The 21,742-nt window shown below is 34.4% G+C and overlaps 1 protein-coding gene across 8 annotated transcripts in view; it reads left to right on the forward strand.

The window, feature by feature from the left end:
* Positions 1 to 21,742, forward strand: part of Phf14 (PHD finger protein 14) — a 171,877-nt gene that overhangs the window by 82,818 nt on the left and 67,317 nt on the right. For 7 of the 8 annotated variants that reach the window (XM_031381180.1, XM_031381179.1, XM_031381185.1 and 4 more), the window contains 2 exons: positions 6,664 to 6,714; positions 6,835 to 6,956. In XM_031381180.1, coding sequence (XP_031237040.1) covers positions 6,664 to 6,714; positions 6,835 to 6,956 — 173 coding nt within the window. Of the gene's footprint in view, positions 1 to 6,663; positions 6,715 to 6,834; positions 6,957 to 7,554; positions 7,853 to 21,742 lie in introns of those variants that run through there. The other variant, XM_031381184.1, reaches the window with a different exon arrangement.

The following is a 21,742-nucleotide window of genomic DNA, read 5'->3' on the forward strand; positions in this document are numbered from 1 at the left end:
AAAAAAAAAAAAAAAAACAAAAAAAAAACTTCAGTAATAATTATATAAAAGTTGTTAATGTGTTTTTAAAAATAGAAAAATTTCAGACAACTATAACTTTAAAATAGGAAAGACATTTAAAATGAAACGTAATAACAAAACAAATGACAGCACTAAGTAAACCAAAATCTTTATCTCCCTCAAGGATAAAGGTTTTTTTTTTATATTTTCAAATAAAAATGTGTCTTGGTACAAGGAAAAAAATAAAAGTTAGCTTTATTTGGGCCAATCCTTTACTTACTATGGCTTTGTAACTCCCGTTTGGAATGACAGAACATATTCTGCACCATTATATGTTGGAAATTTATAATTTGTATTTTGATTTTATAGAAAATTACAGTTAAGAGAATGCCTTGAGCTTTAGGGAAGACTTTGGACTTTGGGCTTTTAAACATGGTTGAGGCTCAGAAAATGTCAAGAACCATTTGCTTCTTTTCTGAAGCAGAGGGAAAAACAAAAAGAAAATCTGAAGCAGAGGGAAAAACAAAAAGAAAATCTGAAGCAGAGGGAAAAACAAAAAGAAAAAGTCTACCTTTCAGGCAGGACAGGACCTGTTGGCAGATCTCCTGGCCTGCTGAGTCATGGAGCGATAAGAAGGGCTGCACCTGAGGCTCAAGGCTAGGGGCGGACGATTTTATTGACCTTGGTAGAAGGAACAGAGAGGTTTAATTTCTGTGACAGGGTATCCCATGGCCCAGGCTGGGCTCAAACTTACTATGTAGGCAAGGAATTGAACTTTCTGAGTATCCCATTTTCAAGTCTCAAGTGCTGGGATTACAGATATGTACCACTGCTTATTGCACAAAAGGTAGTGGAATTTGGGGAATGAAGCCTAGAAATGAAGTGGACTATACTGTCTTATGTAGTACACAACTTTGCTTATATTTATTCAGATTGTCAGACAATCTGTACTCTGACTCCTCAAGTCCCGTGTTTTAGCAGTGACTTTCTTTTTTCCCTCTTGGCATCTCCCAAACTGGTGCAACTATTGTTCTGATAGAATCTTCAATTTCTTTTTCAAATATTTTTTCAAGTTTTTGTCAGAAGTCTTTTATTTGCTTGTGTAGAGTTACTCCAAGATATTTTATATTTGAGTCTATTGTGAAAGGTGTTATTTCTTTATATAGTGGAGTTACTGATTGGTTTTTTTTTTTAATTAATCTTGTATTCAGCTTCTTTGCTGAAAGTGTTTATCAGCTTTACGAGTTCTCAGCTGTGACTTTTACAGTCACTTATGTATACTATCATATCATCTGTAAATAATAATATTTTGACTTCTTTCTTTCCAATTTGTATTTCCTTGATCTCCTTTAGTTGTCTTACTGATCTATCTAAGACCTCAAGTACTCTATTGAATAGATTTGGATAGAGTGGACAGAGCTTGTCTTGTTTCTGATTATAGTGGAATTGCTGTGAGTTTCTCTTCATTTAATTTGATGTTGGCTATAGACTTGCTGTAAATTGCCTTTATTATGTTGAGGTATGTCCCTTGTATCTCTAATCTCTCCAGGACTTTTATTATGAAGGAGTGTTGGGTTTGGTCAAAGGCCTTTCCTGCATCTATTGAGATGTTCATGTGGTTTGACTCATACACAAGTACATACTACCACTACCACCACCAAAATAACAAGAATGAACAGTCTTTAGTCATTGATACCTCTCAATATCAGTGGTCTCCATTCACCAATAAAATGAGACAGATTAATAACTGAGTGGGGATGAAAATAGGATCCATCTTTCTGCTGCATCCAAAAACACCTCAATATTAAGATAGATTCTACCACAGGGCAAAGTGTTGAACAAGATATACCAAGATATAACAAGATACACCTGAATACCAATCTGGTATAGCTATTCAATATCTAACCAAATAGATTTTCAAATCCAAACTAATCGAAAGATATGGGGACAAACATTTCATACTCAAGAAAAAAATCCATGAGGGTATTTCAATTCTTAATATCTTTGACCCAAACACAAGGGTATCCAAGTTTATAAAAGAAACATTACTACAGCTTAAATCATATATTGACCTTTACATCCTGATAGGAGTCTTCAATACCCTATTCTCATCAATAGATAGATCATCCAGACAAAAACTTGACAAAGAAGGTAACAAATGTTATAAACCAGACGAACCTAAGGCTAGTTACAGAATATTTCACCCAAACATAAAAGAATATACCTTCTGCTCTATTTATATTCCCAAGCTGATGACTTGTGGTGTATTATTGTAAATTAGTAGTTAGACATTATTGCTAGTATTCTCTATTTTCATGTGAGTTAATAGAGTCAAACCTAGTATGGTATTACAAAGTTGAGAAAATGACTGAATAATGAAGTTCTAGAAAGGACACTGTCAGGGATAACGAAATATCATTCTCATAGAAGAACTCTTTCTGTCGTTATTACCATTAAAATGAAGCATTTCAAAATACTTATTAATTTAATGAATGAATAAACATTTCTAAAACAAGTTTCATTTCTTTATATTTTTATGTTCAAATAATTTCTGTTAATTGACAATATGTTAAAAATAGATCTTTTTAAGGTTCAGATAATAGAGAAAATAACAGTAATCTAAATTCTCTTACAATAGAACATGCTACCTTTTTCTTTGGTGCCACTGATGCCTTGCAAATGGTTTTCTGTATTGCTTGAAGAGTTTTGTGCACAGGACAAAGAATCAATTAAATGAGTTGATAAGGGCTGGGAATATAGCTTATTGGTTAAGGTCTTGCCTAGCTTGTTCAAGGCCCCAGATTCAATCCAACCACTCTAAAAATAATTACAAATAGTATATAAATAAATAAAATAGTCTGATTTTTTTTCACCAAATTGTGTATGAAATAAGCACAATTAAATCGACTTCAGTATGTTCCTGCCCATTTTGTCTGCATTTCTAAGCCAGTATCCATCTTTCTTCTCTCAGCTTATCTTAGTTAGGGTTTTTATTGCAGTGCTAAGACACTGTGACCAAAACCAGGTTAGGAAGAAAAGGGTTTATTTCACCTTACAGTTCCATATCACAGTCAATCACTGAGGGAAGTTAAGACAGCAGCGTGAAGTCAGCAAAGGCCTTGGGGAAATGTTGCTTACTGGCTTACTCTTCATGGCTTCATTAGCTTGTTTTATGTAGCAGGCTGAGCTACACCCCACATCAATCATCAATAAAGACAATGTGCCAGTCAGTCTTATCTGTGTATGGTAGGGGCAATTTTTTCTATTTTAAGTTCTTTCTTCCCAAATGCCTGGTTTGTGTTCAGTCAATATAAAAGTAGTAGCACACAATAACTCAGCCAAGTTAAGTTACTCAGCTAGTTATTCTGATAGCACCTATGTAGCTCTGTTCACATGCTTTTCTTTACATCACTTCCTTATCAACGTTGACCTTACAGGTTTCATTCTTATTGAAGTGGTGCAAAATCTGTTTGTTTTTAAAAATTGTTTAACAAATTTTCTTATCAATTTGAAATGGATACATAGTTTGTATTATATTAAAGATATTAAAATATGACTTAGATTTAGGAACAATCTTGTTAAACTTCAGTTGTAACTTTAGAAGGTCTGTATACCATGAGTGTTTATTTTCCTATTTCACTCTACTTGTTCCCAGTTACTCTTATAGTTTCTAGTTTGATAGACTCAAATGTTGAGACTTGGTTCCAGTCCCTGTTCCTGCTTATATTTTATGGGTGAGGCTGTAGAACTACTGTGGAGACAGCCTGGCCTTGCTTCCTGCTGAGAGCCATAGAAGGTCAACCTCTCCTCTGCATTGTTTTTGTGTGGAGAGAATCTTCTTCCTTTTTGGCAAAGAAATTACGTTTGAAGCAAATAAATGAGAGTCTTCATGTCTCTTTTGAAGTTACTTTAAAAATGATATTTACTTTTGGGTATGTTTTCTAATAACTTTAATGTAGCTTGAAAGCTTTCCAATTTTGTTTTTCATTTCTTTATACTGTATGCATCTGGTGACTTTTCATCTTTTACACTATGCCAGAGGGCTTTTGGAGACCTGTCCTTTTCTAGCTGTGCACTCACACATGCATCAGCTTTACTTTCTTTGAAGTCCTGTCATTTTTATTTCCCATGACTCATAAACTTTGGGAGTTTTTAAGATGTATTTGTTAACACAGTAAATACAGTAGTCACAGTACATTTTCACAGTCTTTACTGAACCCTCTGTCTTGTAGAGAATACTGCTTCTTTTAGGTCATTATTTTGGAGAAGAAATTAACAAACTTAATGTGTTTCCCTCTCTTCAGACATATTAATTTATTAAGGCAAGGGGCAAGCTGTAGTTTTCATTTGTTTCATTAGTATTTAAAAGTTTATTAAAGCCAATATACAAATTAATGTGTCTTATTTCACCATTTTATATGTTTGTCATTGTTATAATTGCTACCCGTCCAGTGGTGGTCTTTAATTGAGAGTTAATGACATATCCTACCTAGCATACACATGTACAAGTTAGTCACAGTGCTGTTAAGATTTCAGTGTTGAGAATCTGAAAAATATTTATTGATGAATATTTTTAGGAAAATGGCCTATTAATATGATTATAATGAAAATTAAATTCATGATATTCAGAACCATTCAAATTTTTCTGATGTGTGGCTTATCTCATTTTTTAAGTAAATATACTGTGGATAGACAGAGCCAAGTGATCTAAGTGGCTGAGAAATTATTCATAACTAGATAAAGTATAGTTACCTGCCTACTCCCTCCCCCACAATAAGGGTTGTAAAAGTCTTTGAGCATTTTGTGAAATGATTGTGGAACTTTAATGGGTAATTTGAGTATTTTTCCTTTAATATTCTTTACCATTCTGAAACCTGACTGAAATGGCCTATATGTGAATGTTACAGTAATATGACTACAAGAAAGTGAAAAAATAATTTAAACTTTTTGCCAAATCTGTGTTTGTATTACACAGTATAGTGCAATTGTGTATTAGTTGTAAATGAACTATTTATAGTTTATCAAATCAGAATTTCAGAAGCTTTGGATGGAATAACCATTGTGTCATAATGACTTATGATGCCCATCTGCAGACCACTGCTGTGGAGACTGGATGGAACACAAGGGATTTATTCTAACTGCTGAGATTTAAGCACATTTATTTTAAAGTTAGATAGGTACCAAATAATTCCCAACAGACCATTTTTTGACAATTATTTTTTATTGGTTATTTTATTTATTTACATTTCAAATGTTATCCCCCTTCTCTATTTCCCCTTTACAAACCCCCTACCCTATCCCTTCCCCTGCTTCTATGATGGAGCTTCCCACACTCACTGACCCACTCCTGCCTCACTGCCCTAGTATTCCCTATGTTGGGGCATAAGCCTCCACAGGACCAAGGCTCTCTCCTCCCATTGATACCACACAAGGCCATCCTCTGCTACATATGCGGCTGGAGCCATGGGTCCCCCTATGCATACTCTTTGATTGGTGGTTTAGTCCCTGGAGACTCTTGGGGGGTGGGGATCTGTCTAGTTGGTAATGTTGTTCTTCCTATGGGGGTTACAAATCCCTTCAGCTTCTTCAGTCCTTTCTATCCATTTTGGTCAGAACATTTTTTAATATAAATGCATTAGTGTTGTCATAAATCTTAAGTTTCCTTGTCTTGAATGACCTTAATTGGATTTTGATTAGTGGTGGGAAATCGCAGAGTATGACATTTGTGCATTTTTGGTACTGATTAGCAAGGGACTAGATAATCTGAAGAACTGACAATTACAACATTGATGCATTTATATTAGAAAACAATCCTGGTGAGGATTATTTGACACCTCTCGAATTTTGAAATAAATGGTTTATGTTTTGTTTTTGTTTTTGCTTTTTGTTTTTTGTTTTTAATCTCAGCTATCTCAACAATTAGAATAAAACCTAAGTGGTACCTTATGTCTCATCTAGTCTCTAGAGCAGTGGTCTGCAGATGTGGACTGTAAGTCTTCAGAGACTGTGCTATGTAAGATAGAGAGTTTAACCATACTGGCTATAAATACCATTATTGTATTTCCTTTAAACATGTGGATGCCTTCTTTCAAATGAAGTACAAATACAATCCAAATGTAGGATATAAACTTTTTTACTAAATTATTTTAGCTAGTCTTAAGAATTTGGGAATTTTGGTCTTTGCCTTCCACCTTTTTTTTTTTGTGGCTACTTAGGGGTGTGTGTGTGTGTGTGTGTGTGTGTGTGTGTGTGTGTGTGTGTGTGTGTATGTATATATATACATATATATATATACACACACATATATATATATATTCATGCATAAATACATGTGTGGGAAAACAGTAGGTATGAGCTGATTCCAGTTTCAGTGTTTTAGTTATAGAAGTGATTTGTGGTAAGACCTGAAAAATTTTTCTGAGTAAATCATTTCATGTAAGTATGAAATGCTAAAGAAAGTTCTGAGTATTAGTTGTTTCCTATCAAATACATGTGTATTTATATAAAAAGGTAGTATATTAAGTGACATAATTTTAGCAACATACAATGGAGCAGTGCAACATTAATTACAAACACCAATTTTCCAACATAAGATATAAAACTTAAAGAACATTTATATTGATTATAATAAATCTTAAGAATTTTTATGGGTTTTCTTTCCAGAGAACCAGAGGACGAAAGCGAAGCTTTGTTCCTGAGGAAGAGAAACATGAGGTTTGAATAAGTTAAATTCTGTTTACATAGTCTGAACATAGGAAAGCTTTCATGCTTGGAGTTATTTCCATTCCATTCTCCTATTCAGGTTTGTTTGTTTCCTTCTTTTTTGCATGGCAGGAAAGAGTTCCTAGGGAAAGAAGGCAGAGGCAGTCTGTGTTACAGAAGAAGCCCAAAGCTGAAGACTTAAGAACTGAATGTTCAACTTGCAAAGGAACTGGAGATAATGAGAATCTTGTCAGGTAAATTGAATGTGGAGATCTTGTCCTTAGGGGGTGAAAGCCAAATGCCCATCTTTTTTTTTTTTTTTTAAATGACAGATACAGTAAAAACAACTACAGAAGATATCCTTTATAAAATGCTATTTAGCAAGAATGCTACTTCAGAAATAAATTTTCTCCACTTATTAATATGCTAGACATGCATATACTCCAGATTGAGATATAAATAACAGTGAGTAGGGATCTTGAGCAAGAGAATTCATTTTCTCTTGAGAATAAATTGGTAATGCTTTATGTAAAGAAGCTGCAGAAATATTTTTTGAGTATCTTGTACTAAGATTATTATGTTCTATCTCATTAGACCACAGTTTCTAAAGACTTTGCATATCATAAAAGTTGAAGTTTATTCACATTGGTGATTATAGACTATGATTGGCATCAACTTTCTTAGCACTTCCTCATTGCTTTCCAAAATGAATGTGTTAAATGCTTCTCTGTTATGAAATAAAGAAAGGTGAAAAGATGGCCTAGATAGACTTTATTTTTTGTTTGGTTTCCTTCTTTGTTTGTTTTGTTTGTACTTTTAAAATTTTTTAAGTCAAACAATGATACCTTCCAGGAACCTCAGCTGATGCTGCTCAGTGGCTACTCCTCAAGCTTCAAAGACTTCTCGTTTTAGCCATTTTTATCTATGGCTAAAAGAAGAAACTGCTCAAAATGCTGTGGGGTGGGGCATGGATGGAAAGCAAAAGGTGTTCATTCTAAAGAGTGTTTAGTCTTTCAGAGGCTAGCGATACAGTGTGGAAGGGAGCATTTTCTGAGTTCTTTTAGAAATGATGTTTAATAAATCTATAGTCAACTAACTGGGGACAAAGAAAGTAAACATTTCAAAAGGAATAAAAATGATAAAACACATATTTGTATTGTATGATTTAAAACATTTACTATTAAAATGGTGTCATGTATTTTCAGTCACTAAGAATTTAACTTCTGTTTGTGTTACTTCAGAAAAGGCATTGAGTTATAAAGTTAGTTTTTTTAATTGACAAGTTAGGAGGAAGTAAAAATTCTAGTGAAGAAGTAAAAGGATAGGAACTGCTCTATAGATTAAGTTCTTTCACAAGTTACATTTCTTTCAAGTTTAAGAAATACACCTTAATGATTGTCTTCCCAGTATGATTTTTTTGAATACTGTCAATAGTGAGATCATAAGTGTAAGTATGACATAGTTGTATATATAAAACTCTGAACTTCTTTTTTAATGATAGTATCATATAATTAACAAAACTCAATTGAAGGAATTCCCTTGGGCCTGGAGATAAGATCGAGGAGCTTGATGAATTTGAAATTACCCAAGAATTAATGCTGATGACTCTCCTTGAACTATTTGAATCTATATAAAGTATCTTCTTTTTGGAGATGATGCATTGATTCTGGATCATTTACTATAGGATATATAGATTTTTACTGGATTGTATTATTTTTGGGAATATTTGATATTAGAAATGAGTACAGTTTTTATTTCAAGAAGTTCTTTTTTCTAGGGCATTTCCAACCATTATATTTTAATTGTCTTTCAAAAAATAGGTTTCATCTTTCTTCTAGACTTATTAAGATTTTTTGAGAGCATTACCTTTCTTATCTATTTCATGGCTTTCTATTTAGAAAACTTATTCCTACTCACATTATTCCAATAAGCAGTGTCTGGAATTTTGTCACTTTTTGAAAGGTCACAATATTGTTACTCTAGAACTGATCATATATCAAGCTAGCTTCTTTCTCTGGTTTGCCTTATTAAGAGATAGGAGCATAAACCATCTGTAAAACTTTTAAAGGAATTGATATGTACGCAATTGAATGTTTTCATTAATATTTTGGAGTTTAAAAGTAGATATGAGGTAATATCACAAGTGTCTTTTTTTTTAAGATTTATTTTATTTATATGAATACACTGTCTCTGTCTTCACACACACCCGAAGGCATCAAATTCCATGACAGATGGTTGTGAGCCACCATGTGGTTGCTGGGAATTGAACTCAGAACCTCTCTGAGGGCAGTCAGTGCTCTTACCTGCTGAGCCATCTCCCCGGCCCCACAGTGCTTTTTAGTTGTAATGTTCTTTTGAAAAATATGTTCAAATTAGACATCAATGTTCTTGGATTCAAAATTTTTATATAGAATTTTGTTTGCTTAGTAAAATTAATTTTATACTTAAATATTTGTCTGTCTGGCATCTCATTCATTTACTTTGGAATTAGCACCATTATTTGAAAAATCCTTTCTCCAAAGTCAAATTTTTATGGTTATATTGTACCTCTATCATTCATACATAGTATTTTATATATGATTTTAATATACTTAATTTATTATTCACACAGATATTCATTCATTTAATTAATTAATTTTTTAGTTTTAGGGACTGAACCCATGATTTCATGATATCTCTTAAATATGACATTTTTCTTGTAAAGATATATTTTAAGGGCAAGGAGATAGCTAAGTCAGCAGGTACCTGCCATACTAACAGAAGAGCTGAGTTACATTCCCAGTGCTCACAGAGAAGCGGGGTGGGTAAGATTTCACTATAATCCCTTTGCTGTGGAGGAAGACACAAGATGTTGAGGCCCACTGAACTACTGCTGTGGCCCTATCTGAGAACCCTCTGATCTCAGTGAGAAGCATTGCCTCAAGTAGGTGCCATATGTATTTTATGAACTGATTTAATTATTTTCACCAAATGAGAGAAATAGGATTATCAAGGTTATCAAAATATTTAACTTGTCTTATTATAATTGTAAAGGATTTTTAAAAGCAGTACTTCCATTTTCCCATATTCTTTTTAAACTTAAATATTACCTGATAAATTGCCCACTAAAACCATATTGCTTTATGTCTTAAAAATGCACAGTTAAAAAGCTAAAGGACTACTTGGGGCTTGTTAAATTGTAGTATCTGTATGAAGGTATTTGCTTTGATAATGATATTCTATATTTAGATTGCCCACTTGCTGATGACCAATTTCCTTTGTTCCACCTATTATGCTCAGAAATACTTGATAAACTAGGTGTGTTTTAAAGGCTTAAAATTGAGAATTGCTTTTTGGTACAATTCGAACTCACACACACTTGTAAGTATACATGTGTATTAGGTAAGGAAGGAAACTTGATATCCCTATAAAAGTAGACATGGAGGAATTTTTCTCTTTTAAAATATTTGGTTCTTTAAAAGTTGAATGTTGGAGAAATAAGCAGTCCTTTCATCTCCATGAGCTTTTTACTCTGCTGGAAATTGAGAGTAAGGCTGAACTGTAAGCCTCATAGTTTATATTAACCAGGTAAACACAATGCGACACCTTTTCCTCCTGTGTAGAGACACACTAGGAAATTCTTATCTGTGAATTTTCTTAAGCTAATACCTTTTATTTTATTCTGTATATTGCTGTTAGAAGCATTCTGATAGGAAATAATCTGTGAAGCTATTTCAGTTTTATAGCTAATTCTACACTAAACTGCATGCTGGAATCTCATCTGAGTATATGGTGAATTATATAGATACTGAACCATTTTGATTATAAGGTTAGGATGATACTTGATGCCTAAGTAATGCTATCACCACTTTGAATTTTTTTTTTCCATATTTTAAATATCTGACTTCAGGATGCTTTTTCTTAAACTAAGTTTGATTTCATTGTAAACTATTAGAGACATCAGTATAGTAGATTTTATTTCAAGTATTAGTCTCTAATGAATCTGAATATTTATATTTTTAATTAACTTTTTTTGTTCTAGCCAGTGTGTAGGTTTGTAAATTTTCTGGATCATAATTGACTTTCCTGCATCATAATCTCTTTGAGATTTGATTGGACTGATAGTGAGCCTACATTTGGCTGTCATTTTATTAACTATTTTCAAAGATATTTTTCCCTGTTCTAATCCTGTACATGGTAGGCAAGTGCCCTACCTCTTGAGCTATAACCCCAGCTCTATAACATGCTCATTATTCTCATGTCACTGAATATCACTAAAAATAGATTACTCAAATTACTTTAAAAAATATACTTTTGTTTCCTTTAAGGAAAGGTAGAATTTAATTTCTTAAGGTAAGGTAGAATTCTTACACTGTTTTGTTTATAGAATTTCTTCATTACTGACTTTTTATAAACTTCTAATATCAAAATTACTATTTTTATTGAATGACTATTGTATGCATTGTGCTAGTGACTGAGCGAGGTCTTGCTCACCCTGACAGGTAAATGCTCTGTCATTGAACTATAGCTCCAGACTCCTCCCACCTTTCTTCGTTCCTGTTTACAGTCTCACCAAATTGCCTTCTTGTGTGTTTTAACAAATTATGTTAATATTTTGGCAACATCCTTAGTCTTCCTAATTCTCATTGCTGACTGATTATAAAAGGCAAAGCACAAGTACCATAGCTAGTGCATATCTGATGTATTTATTTCCTATAATTTGTATACTAAAACTATCTTTTGTTTAATTTTAACAGGGTTCATGTCAAAGCAGAAGAAAAAAAGCAATATTCCAAATCTAGACTGAATCATAAGGGATTGCTTGTATCTAAATGAAGGTTTATAATTCTGACCTCATAGTAACTATTTTCTGAATTTTTAGCATTTGTGTGATGTGGTAGGGATGAGTTTGAGACAGGGTTGCCCAGGCTGGCCTGGAAGTGTAGACCAGGCAGGCCTTAAATATATACAGTGAGCCTTTTGCTTCTAGTTCCTGTGTGGTGAAACTGACAATTGTTTGCCTTATTTTTAAAAGAATTTTAAACCACAGTTTTAATAGTCTACTTCCATGTTGCTTTATAATTGAGTAAGCCTCTTAGAATGGAAGCCAGTTTCGTAGCTGCTCTGTCCCTGATTATTTTAGGACAATACAAACAAATAATAAATATCACCTGTTCCCTTGATGAGTAAGCAAACGTCCTGTTTAAAAACTTCTGTTGGGGTATAATTTTCATCCCTTAAGTTTTCACTCCCTTCAATTTGTTATTTATTTTTATTTTTGGAAACTATATCTTTTACTATATAGCTGTACCTGGCTTTTAGTAAAAACTGAGGGTTTTTTTTTTCTATATTTTAAGAGGCAATATTGTGTAATAAACTATTTACAATCACTATCGGCTTTGAACCCCTTTGTTTGTAATTTGTGAAATTTGCCTTCATCTCTTCTTGGTTTAATTTTACTGTTTAAACTTACAGATAATAATGCCTGCTATGTAGGTTGTCAGGAATGATGAATGTGATGATGTAACACATGAGTAGGTAATAGTAAACATTCCATATGTACTAATAAGAAAATATATAATTTTTCATCTCATTCTATATGACCATCTTAAACTATTTTGCTATCTCGCACTGCAGGCAATGTTATTACTACTGAGTTGGTTTTGGTAAGAAAAGGCACAGAGTCAAGTTATATAACTAAAAGTTATATAACTAAATAATAATGAATTCAAGCTTGCACCATTTTACTCCAAATTCCACAATGTGTGGTATTTTATATTTTAGTTCCCTGCTTCATAAAACATTTGTGTGAATTCCTTCCTGTGGCAGAAGCCATTAATCCTAATATTTGTGAGTCAGAGGCAAGAGAATACTTGTTGGAGACCAGTCTGAGTTACATAATCACATAGTGAAACCCTTTCTCAAAAAAAAAAAAAAAAAAAAAAAAAAAAAAAAAAAGAAAAGAAAAAAAAAAACTTTATAACAGATTTTTTGTGTACAGGCTGGTTGGTGGAACTAATTCCATCTTCCATGCTCGTTTTGTTTTGTTCTGTTCTGTTTTGTTTTGTTTTGTTTTATTTTTGATGACTTTTGACCTTTCTTCATTTTTTTCAGTTAAGTGAGTGCTACAACCTTATTCTCTTAAGCAAGCTATCTTTTAAAATTAATATATATTAAAACACTCTATTTACCCTTTTAGACTTTATAAGTTACCATGTTATATTTGATTTTACTTTATACTGAGTAAGGAGTATAGCACTAATAATGGAAAGGGAACTTTATCTAAGGTTTTCTGGGATATTTGATATTTGAGAAGGTGATTTTAGATAACTTCAAGATATTTCAACATTTCCATAGTCAGTGAATATGATTACATTGTACTTTAGTGTGTGTGTGTGTGTGTATATATATATATATATATATATATATATATATATATATATTTATATTTATATTTAAATGTTATATGCATACATGCTTAGCTCACATATATAACACATAAATTTAGTGGCATGCAATTTATTAAAATTGCCATTTAGGTAAAATTGTGGTGCTATGCATACTTTTATTCTTTTAATCATTAGTAATATTAATTTTGTTTCTGTCTTAAAAATAGTATTTGTGGTTCTTCTGCCTTAGGAGATATGTGTCACTGCTCTAGGTTAAAGAAACCTAAATGCAAAGCTAAGCTTTAGAAAGGCAAATAATTAATCACTCCTTTGTGCAAAAAAACGCTACTCAAGCATCACTGATTTCATTTTGTGAGTGAACTTTGTAGATCAGATGTACCTCACAAAAGTTGGTCTCTCGATTATCTGTGATCTGGAGGATTATTATTTTAGTAGAGGTGGATCATTTAAGCATACCAATGCAAAGTAATGAATTACAGTCCATTGAAATTCAGTAAGCTTAGAAAAGGAGACTATTTTGTACTAATGTTCATAAATGTCAGCTTGTCCTTGCCTGAGAAGTCTCATGCTGTTAACCCAGTCTTCTCTGTAGTTTGTATAAACAGACTTCCCGTGTCAGAAGTCATAACTGCAGAGTCATATGACATAGCTGATCCTGCTTGCCTGTTGAGATGCCTTCCTGTGTCTGCACAGATAAGTTAGGTAACAGATTGTGCTTTTAAATTTCTGCTTTCTCCTTAAGAATATAGCCTTGAAATTATTAAACCTGCCCCCTGCACTCCTCTCCCCACTCCCACTTATCTTCCTCAGTTCATTCTCTAACTGATGTATGCCATTAGTATAATCCTAGGTTTCTTGTTAGTACTGTTGATGTACATGGATTGGTTGGTGACTAGTACAACTCGAATGATCATTTTCTTGTTTATTGAGAGACTTTTCTCTCCAACTCCTCTTCTGCTTTGATCTAAGTCAAGTGGCACTATTTTTCATAGTAGTGAAAAACAGAACATGAGACTTATCTGAAAACATCTATTAACTAGGAGAAAGTGTGGGAAGAATGTGAAAGGCTACAATTTGAAGATTACATGATGAAGTTATGTTAGTGTGCTTGTCTTATTACTATGATAAAATACGCTGAGAAAAGCAGTTTAAGAAAGGGAAGACTTGTTTACTTATTGCCTCTCACTTCTTGGGTGTAGTTTATCATAGACAAGGAGCATGTCTGGGGCTGGTTGCCTCTGTAGTTAGGAAGCAGAGGGAGACGATTGCTTGTTTTCAGTTTAGTTTCTTCCTTTCTGCAGTCCAGGATCCCAGCCTGGTGTGAGCAGGTTGTCTCCTTTAATCTAATAATTCCACACAGGCATACCTGCGAACTCATTCCCCCATGTATTTTTAGATCTCAGGCTTACAGTTGAGATGAAGGTTGTAATTTTCGTACAACCCTGTATATATAAGACCCTGGTTTAATCTCCAGCACTACAATTAGTCAGCCAGTTAATTTAAGGTTGAATCATGATAGTCTGCAGAGTCTGTGTCTTTGAGGAATGCAGATAGTATTTCCAGAAACCAGCTCTTCAGTTTTGAAGAGAGCACTACATTATTAGTTTAATATGTATATGTTGTGATGTTTGCTGGTGTTTGGTTACTTGTGGTATGGAAGTCAACTTTGGTTACCTTTTCTTATAAGCAGTCTGCTTTGTTATTGAAGCAGGGTCTATTACTGGCCTGGTTGTGCCAAATAGGTGTGGCTGGCCAGTGACCACAAAGAGTCACTTATCTGTCTTCCCCAGCAATAGAATTATGAATGGCCTTACAGATGGCTTTTCGTTATTTCTCATCTTTGTTTTGTGGTTTGGGGGTTTTGTTTTGTTTTGTTTTGTTTTTTGGTTTTTCGAGACAGGGTTTCTCTGTATAGCCCTGACTGTCCTCGAACTCACTCTGTAGACCAGGCTGGCCTTGAACTCAGAAATCTGCCTGTCTCTGCCTCCCAAGTGCTGGGATTAATGGCATGCGCCACCACTGCCCAGCCTGTTTTTTTGTTGTTGTTTTGTTTTGTTTTGTTTTTAATGAAAATTTTAGTAGTCAAAAGATTTTAGTAGTCAAAATGACTTATCTACCTAGTACCCAAAATTGATTTGAAAATACCTTTAAGTCTCATATTCCCTAATTTTGTAATGTTGGATTTTAGAAATGTAAAATGTTACTCAGATATTAGAAATTCTAAATAACTTACAGAAAAATATGTTAGTGATTAATATTTTTAATATTCTTAACCTATAATGTTTTTCTCATTATGATGTTACACATTTTACAAACTATTTTGTCAAAAATCTGAGTTAATTATAAGGCATTTGCTCCTCATTTACTGTTTATTAAAAAGGACTATAGTAGAAATTTGCTTTAACTTGAAAGCTTGTCTTTTTTGTTCAAAATAAAAAAAGCTGATTTAAAAAAAAAACATGATTTATCTAGGTATAATTATTGAACTTTGTACTGCTTATTATGTGACTAGACAGTTTTCTGACTGTTATAGATTGTTCATTTTAGTCCTTATCTGGGAAACAGTTTCCAGGAATGTAACACACTTATCCTAAACTGAAATAAATTATCATTAATTGCAGAATTATCTTTTCAAATTATGATGCATTTAATAGACTTAAAAGATGAATATAGGTCTCCCTGTATCCAGCGAGCACTTTTATGAAAAGAGTTCCCTTGAATTTTGTTCTCATTTTCTTGTGTAATCTTATGTTTTATTAATAAATCACATAATGCAAAATTGGGCTGATGTTGTAAGATGGCTCAGTAGCTGACTCTTACCACTGCTTGTAAACAGCAGTCATTCTCAGTCACTGCATCACTTTCAGCCAGATAACCACTAAACTCACTGCCCTGTGGTTTTCTGAAAATGCCATAATCCTTCAAATGCCACATTAAATTGAGAGAGAAAACTATCAGTGCCTGCACAGTTATGTAAAAGGATGAGCATGAACTGAGTGAGATGTTCTGGAAGAGCAGTAACCTTTCTCTGGATGTGTGCCTTTCCCATTACATTTTTGACACGAAATATTGCAAAATGATTTAATGGTGGCATTTTGTTTTGCTGACTTTCCCTTTTTCATTAAACAGAAAGCGGTGTTAGGTTAGGAATGTGGAGGAATGGTGGCCAAGCACTAAATACATAAGAAGAGTCAATTTTCAAAGTAAATTAATAATAATATTTAGAAATATATACTACTTTCTTTTATATTTTGTTAGCCTTAATGTAATAAATCATTGTCTTAATTGTATTGTCCAATGTACCCTTTCTTATTTAACTAAACTGTGATTATAAATGGTATTTTATCAAATTTGAAAAACTTTTACAGCTTTTTCTTAAATTATGATGCAGACCAGACTTGTTTCTTATGGTACAGAAAGTATCTTGCATTTCTCATATGGCCACATATAAGTAGAACAGTGAAGCTGTATGCATAGACTCCATAGTCTAAAAGATGGATGCCTATTAGCTTTACAATTCACATTTACCTTAGAGATAAATGTCAGCTGGGCAGTGGTGGCACATGCCTTTAATCCCAGCACTTCGGAGGAAGAGGTAGTCGGATTTCTGAGTTCAAGGCCAGCCTGGTCTACAGAGTGAGTTCTAGGACAGGCAGGGCTATACAGAGAAACCCTGACTCCCAAAAACAAAAAGAAAAAAGAAAAAAAGAAATGTCATTGTCCTACATAATGTAGGACAGAGCTTACTCATACTTATGGAAGCATACCACATATAATTAGATAAATTAACTCGACAGATTGCAGTTTGTAAGTCTTTTGCACTTAATTTCTTTGTTTTATTGTTGATGTGAAATACCTAGTTGTGTGCCCTGTCATAAAGCTATTTTGAAAAAATTAAGAGTGTGTTATGCGTGCACAATTTCAGTATCATCTTTTCTGAAAAGTGTATCAGATATGCTTAATTGAGCATCTTTTATCTTTTTACTCTCGGCCTTTATAAAAATACTACTTTAGCTAACAAAAGTTGGAGTGTCCCAGTCCCAGTGCCTTCCATTGTTTCCTTTTGGCTCACTAAGATTTCATCAGGAAACTTCATTGTTTTCTAAGAACTCCTGGTGGAATTAGATTACGTTTGCTGATGAATGTTAACAGTTGCTTTTTCTTCTAAATATCTTAATAGAAGGATTATGTTGTTCTTAGAAATGCATTATCTTCCTTTATTTTACTTAACTATTGTATTATGTGGCTATATGAGATTCAGTGACAGATGACATAAACACTTTGTTGTTAATGTGATTTCAGTGTACCTTAGGTGCTAAGCAAGTACATCAAAAGGGCATCAAATAAAAAGCCTTGGATTTTGGGTACAGAGAATTTTTCTAAATAGCCATGCAATCTCTATTTATTCTTTTTCTTCATTAAAATTTAATTATTATTAACTAACTATTCCTTATAGTAGTGGTGCTGCTACAGTGGTGAAAAGATTGCCCAGGAAACTGCAGACAACTGATGGTCTCTGAATGAAGGCAGTGGCAGAGGTGTGACACATACTTTAAGGAAATTTATTACTCTAGTTTAGAAAAGCAGACAAGTTAAATATTACCTGTATTTCATAGTAGTAGGCAATTAATTAAGTCTGATTTTTCTGGACATAGTCCTAGCAATAAAAATCACAGGCATTAATTGTGAAGCTGAGGCTATTAAAAAAAGGGTTTTGTAAGGATCTTTCTAGATGCATATTCAAAAGTTAGCACAGATTTATTTTTATTGACTGCATTCAGTGTGCATGGCACTGTATTACTCAAGGACATTTCTATCCAAGTTTATATTCCCCTCTCCTCCCTCCTTTCCCTTGTTCCTTTGTTTCCCTAGACCAGTGGCTCTCAACCTTCCATAACGCAACTGCTGAGTACAGTTCCACATATTGTGGTGACTCCCAACCAAAAAATTATTTTTGTTGCTACTTCATAACTAATTTTGCTACTGCTATGAATGCTTTAATTTATTTATTTACATCTCAAATGCCATCCCCACACTTCCAGTCCTCCCTCAAGAGTCTCTGCTCCCATTCTCCCTCTGCTGAGGATGGGTGACCCCTATTGTTTCCCCACCCTGGCACTTCAAGTCTCTGCAGAATTAGATACATCTTCTCCCACTGAGGCCAGACAAGGCAACTCTGTCAGAGAACAGATACCACAGGCAGACTAAAGCTTTAGAGACCACCATGGAGACTGAACTGCATATGGGTACCCACATGGTGACTGACCTACATATATATATATATATGTATGTATGTTTACATATATGTACTGGGGACCTTGTTACAGCCTGGGTATGTTTTTTGATTGGTGTTCAGTCTCTAAGAGCTCCTAAGGGTTCAGGTTAGTTGACTCTGTTGGACTTCCCATGGAATTACTATACTGTTCAGAGCCTTCAATCCTTTCTCCCAGCTCTTCCATAAGAGTGCCTGACAACCCTCCAATGTTTGGCTGTGGGTATCTGCATCTGTGAAAGGGTGGGCCCAAAGGAGTCATGACACACGGCTTGAGAGTTGGTGCCCCACCCAGTTTTTTCATTTCTGCTTTTATGTCATACATTCATGTGTGATTTTGTATGTGCATACTATAGGATCCACATAAGAAAGAGAATATATTTATCTTTCTCTGATCGCTTAGATCCCTTAATATGATTGTCTCTAGTTACCTCAACTTATAAGAATGTTCTTCATAGTACTTTTTATACTATTGAAAAATATTTATAACCAATTTAAATGCCTTGAATTAGGAGGAGTTAGTGAATTAATATGCATATTAATTTCTGTTCTGTTAATCACCTATTTCAGTGTTTACAAAGGAGTACTTGACAATTTGACTCAAAAATACTGTTTGGGGGCTGGGAGTAAAGGTATATATTATTAATCCCAATATTTGGAAAGCAGAGCCAGGTGGACCGCTGCTATCTAGGCAAGACTGCTCTATAAACTGAGCTCCAGCCTAGTCAGTGTAACATAGTCAGAACCTGCCAAACAACAAGCAACAACAGAGAATTATTTGGGGGGGCTGAGATTTTTTTTCAATTAGTGAAGTGCTTGCTGCCCAACTATGTAAACCTAAATTTGATCTCTGAACCCTCATTAAAAAGCTGCACATAGTAGTCTATACATGTAATTATTCACTGGAGACAGGAGAATCCTGGGAGAATGCTGGGCAGCCAGTTTAACCAAATCAGTGAGCTCCAAGTACAGGCAGACCTTGCTAAACAAAAGAAAAAGGAAGGAAGGAAAGAGAAAAGAAAATAGTGATTGAGGAAGGTACATATATGTATATCAGGTTTCTGGCTCTTTAGTAAGCGGGGAAAGAATACACATTAGGAAACTGAGAACACAGTGAATCCTGGAATAAAACACCATGAACAAATGCAACTTGAAGAGGAAAGGTTTTATTTCACTCACAGTTCCATAACACAGTTCATTTTCAAAAGCAGTAAGAACAATAATTCAATCAGGGCAGGAATCTGGAAGCATGAGCTGATGCAAAAGTCACGCAGGGGCTTTTACTGGCTTTGTCTCCCTGGCTTGATCAGTGTGCTTATAGAACCCAGAACCACCAACCCACTGGTGGCCCCACCCACAATGGACTGAAACCTCCCACAATTGATCACTAACTAAGGAAATGCCATACAGGCTTGCAGGCAGCCCAATCTTTTGGAGGTGTTTTCTGAATTAAGAAAATAGAGATTAAGGTCTCTAACATGACTATAGCTGTGTCAAATTGGCATAAAACTAACTAGCACAGCTGACTTGTTTAATGTCACACGAACTTCTCACTGTTAAACCACAACCTTTCCTTTCTTGATCATCCCCAAGATCACCCATTAATATTGACATTACAATATAAAACATTTTACAAACATGAAGTCCCATGGTCTTGAAAAATCAAACACTTAAAAATCCAGCCTCTCTAAAATATCCACTCTTTTAAAATCCAAAGTCTTAAAATTCAATGTGTCTCAATTTTGAACTCATATAAAGTAAATGAGTTAAATAATTTTTTTAATGTTAAGAGAAGAATCAGTCACAATCGGAATGAAGCAAACCAAATTCCAGCTGCAGATAACTCAGTATCCAGTGTGTAGGTCTACTCCAAATCTTCTGAACTCTTGTAGAGGGCTTTGATCACTTCTTGAGCTCTGCCCTCTGTAGCACACACAGCTTGTCTTCTAGACGCGATTCCAGTCCACTGTTCCTGCTGTTTTTGTTGGTCATCTCATGGTACTGGGATCTCGACTATTGCATCTCGTGCTATAATTGGACTGCACTTTGACCGGCAGCCTATCCTGTGTTCTGGTTATGGTGCTAAGCCTCAGCTTTTCTTCGTTGACCCCTTCAATCTTGGAGCTTCAACTGCTACCTTTACCCATCGCCTCTCAGTGCCAGAATTCCACTGCTCTCCATGACCCCTTATGCCTTCAAAACCGTAACCTACCAAAGTCTGGCTGCCAGCACAATGTACAACCATGGCTAACTCTGGAACACAGTTGCTGTGCTCTTAGGAAACACTTCCCAGAAGATTTCAACTCCATGATGATGGTCATCTCTAAGTCACTGCTAATTTCTTAGCTACAGCTGACCAGTATCCATTATCCCAGCAAAGCAAATGTTTTACTTTAGTGGTACTAGTCACCTCTCCTTAAGCATTCTGCCCCACCTAACCAAACCACATATTCTCAACTCTAAATAGCAACATACCTGGCAGAGTCTTTTAAGGGACTCTCAAAAAAAAATTTTTTTTTGTTTGAAACTTCACAAACCAGGAGTCTTTAGCGAGCACTGCACTCAAAACTTTTTATCTTCTAAGCTTATATAGCCAACTGAGCTCTCAACACTCAATCAATGACTGTCCTAGTCCAAACTTCCAAAATCCTTCCAAAATCCTCCCCAAAGCAACATGCTCAGGTCTGTCGCAGTAATACCTCATAAATCTGGTACTAGTTTGTCTTCAGGTTACTATTGCTGTGATGAAACACCATAAACAAATATAATTTGGAGAGAAAAGGTTTTTATTTCATTCACATTACCATGTAATCAAGATCATTGAGGGCAAGAATTCAAATGACAGGAATCTGGAAGCATGAGCTGATGCACAGACTATGGAGGAGTGCTCTGACTGCTCCTGGAATGATCAGTCTGCTTATAGAACTCAGGACCACCAACTCTGCATTGGCCCCACAATGGACTAGGCTCTCCCACAATCAACCACTAAAACTGCCTTATAGGCTTACCTACAGCCCAATTGTATAAAGGAATATCCCATTTGAAAAAAATAGTTATCTCTTAACTATAGCTTGTATCAAGATGCCAGAAAGCAAGCCAGTACAATAAGTACTACTACTAGTAATACAGGTACTACTGATACTGCTACTACTACAAGACATGAAATTGAGTGCATCCTGTTTATTTTGTGTGCCCTAACTTAGCACAATAAGAGCTTGGATTTCTTTTCATGGCTCACTTTGAGTTGTTTATGGATAATATGCATTCTAAGATGTATTTTTTTTTGCATTTATCTGAACATTTCTATTTTAATCAAAATGTGTTTCTTATGTCACAAATATCAGGAGAGACTAGACATAAAAAAAAAAAAGTTTCAGGT

The sequence above is a fragment of the Mastomys coucha genome, unplaced genomic scaffold (assembly GCF_008632895.1).
Source record: "Mastomys coucha isolate ucsf_1 unplaced genomic scaffold, UCSF_Mcou_1 pScaffold20, whole genome shotgun sequence".
In the NCBI taxonomy this organism is placed as follows: Eukaryota; Metazoa; Chordata; class Mammalia; order Rodentia; family Muridae; genus Mastomys; species Mastomys coucha.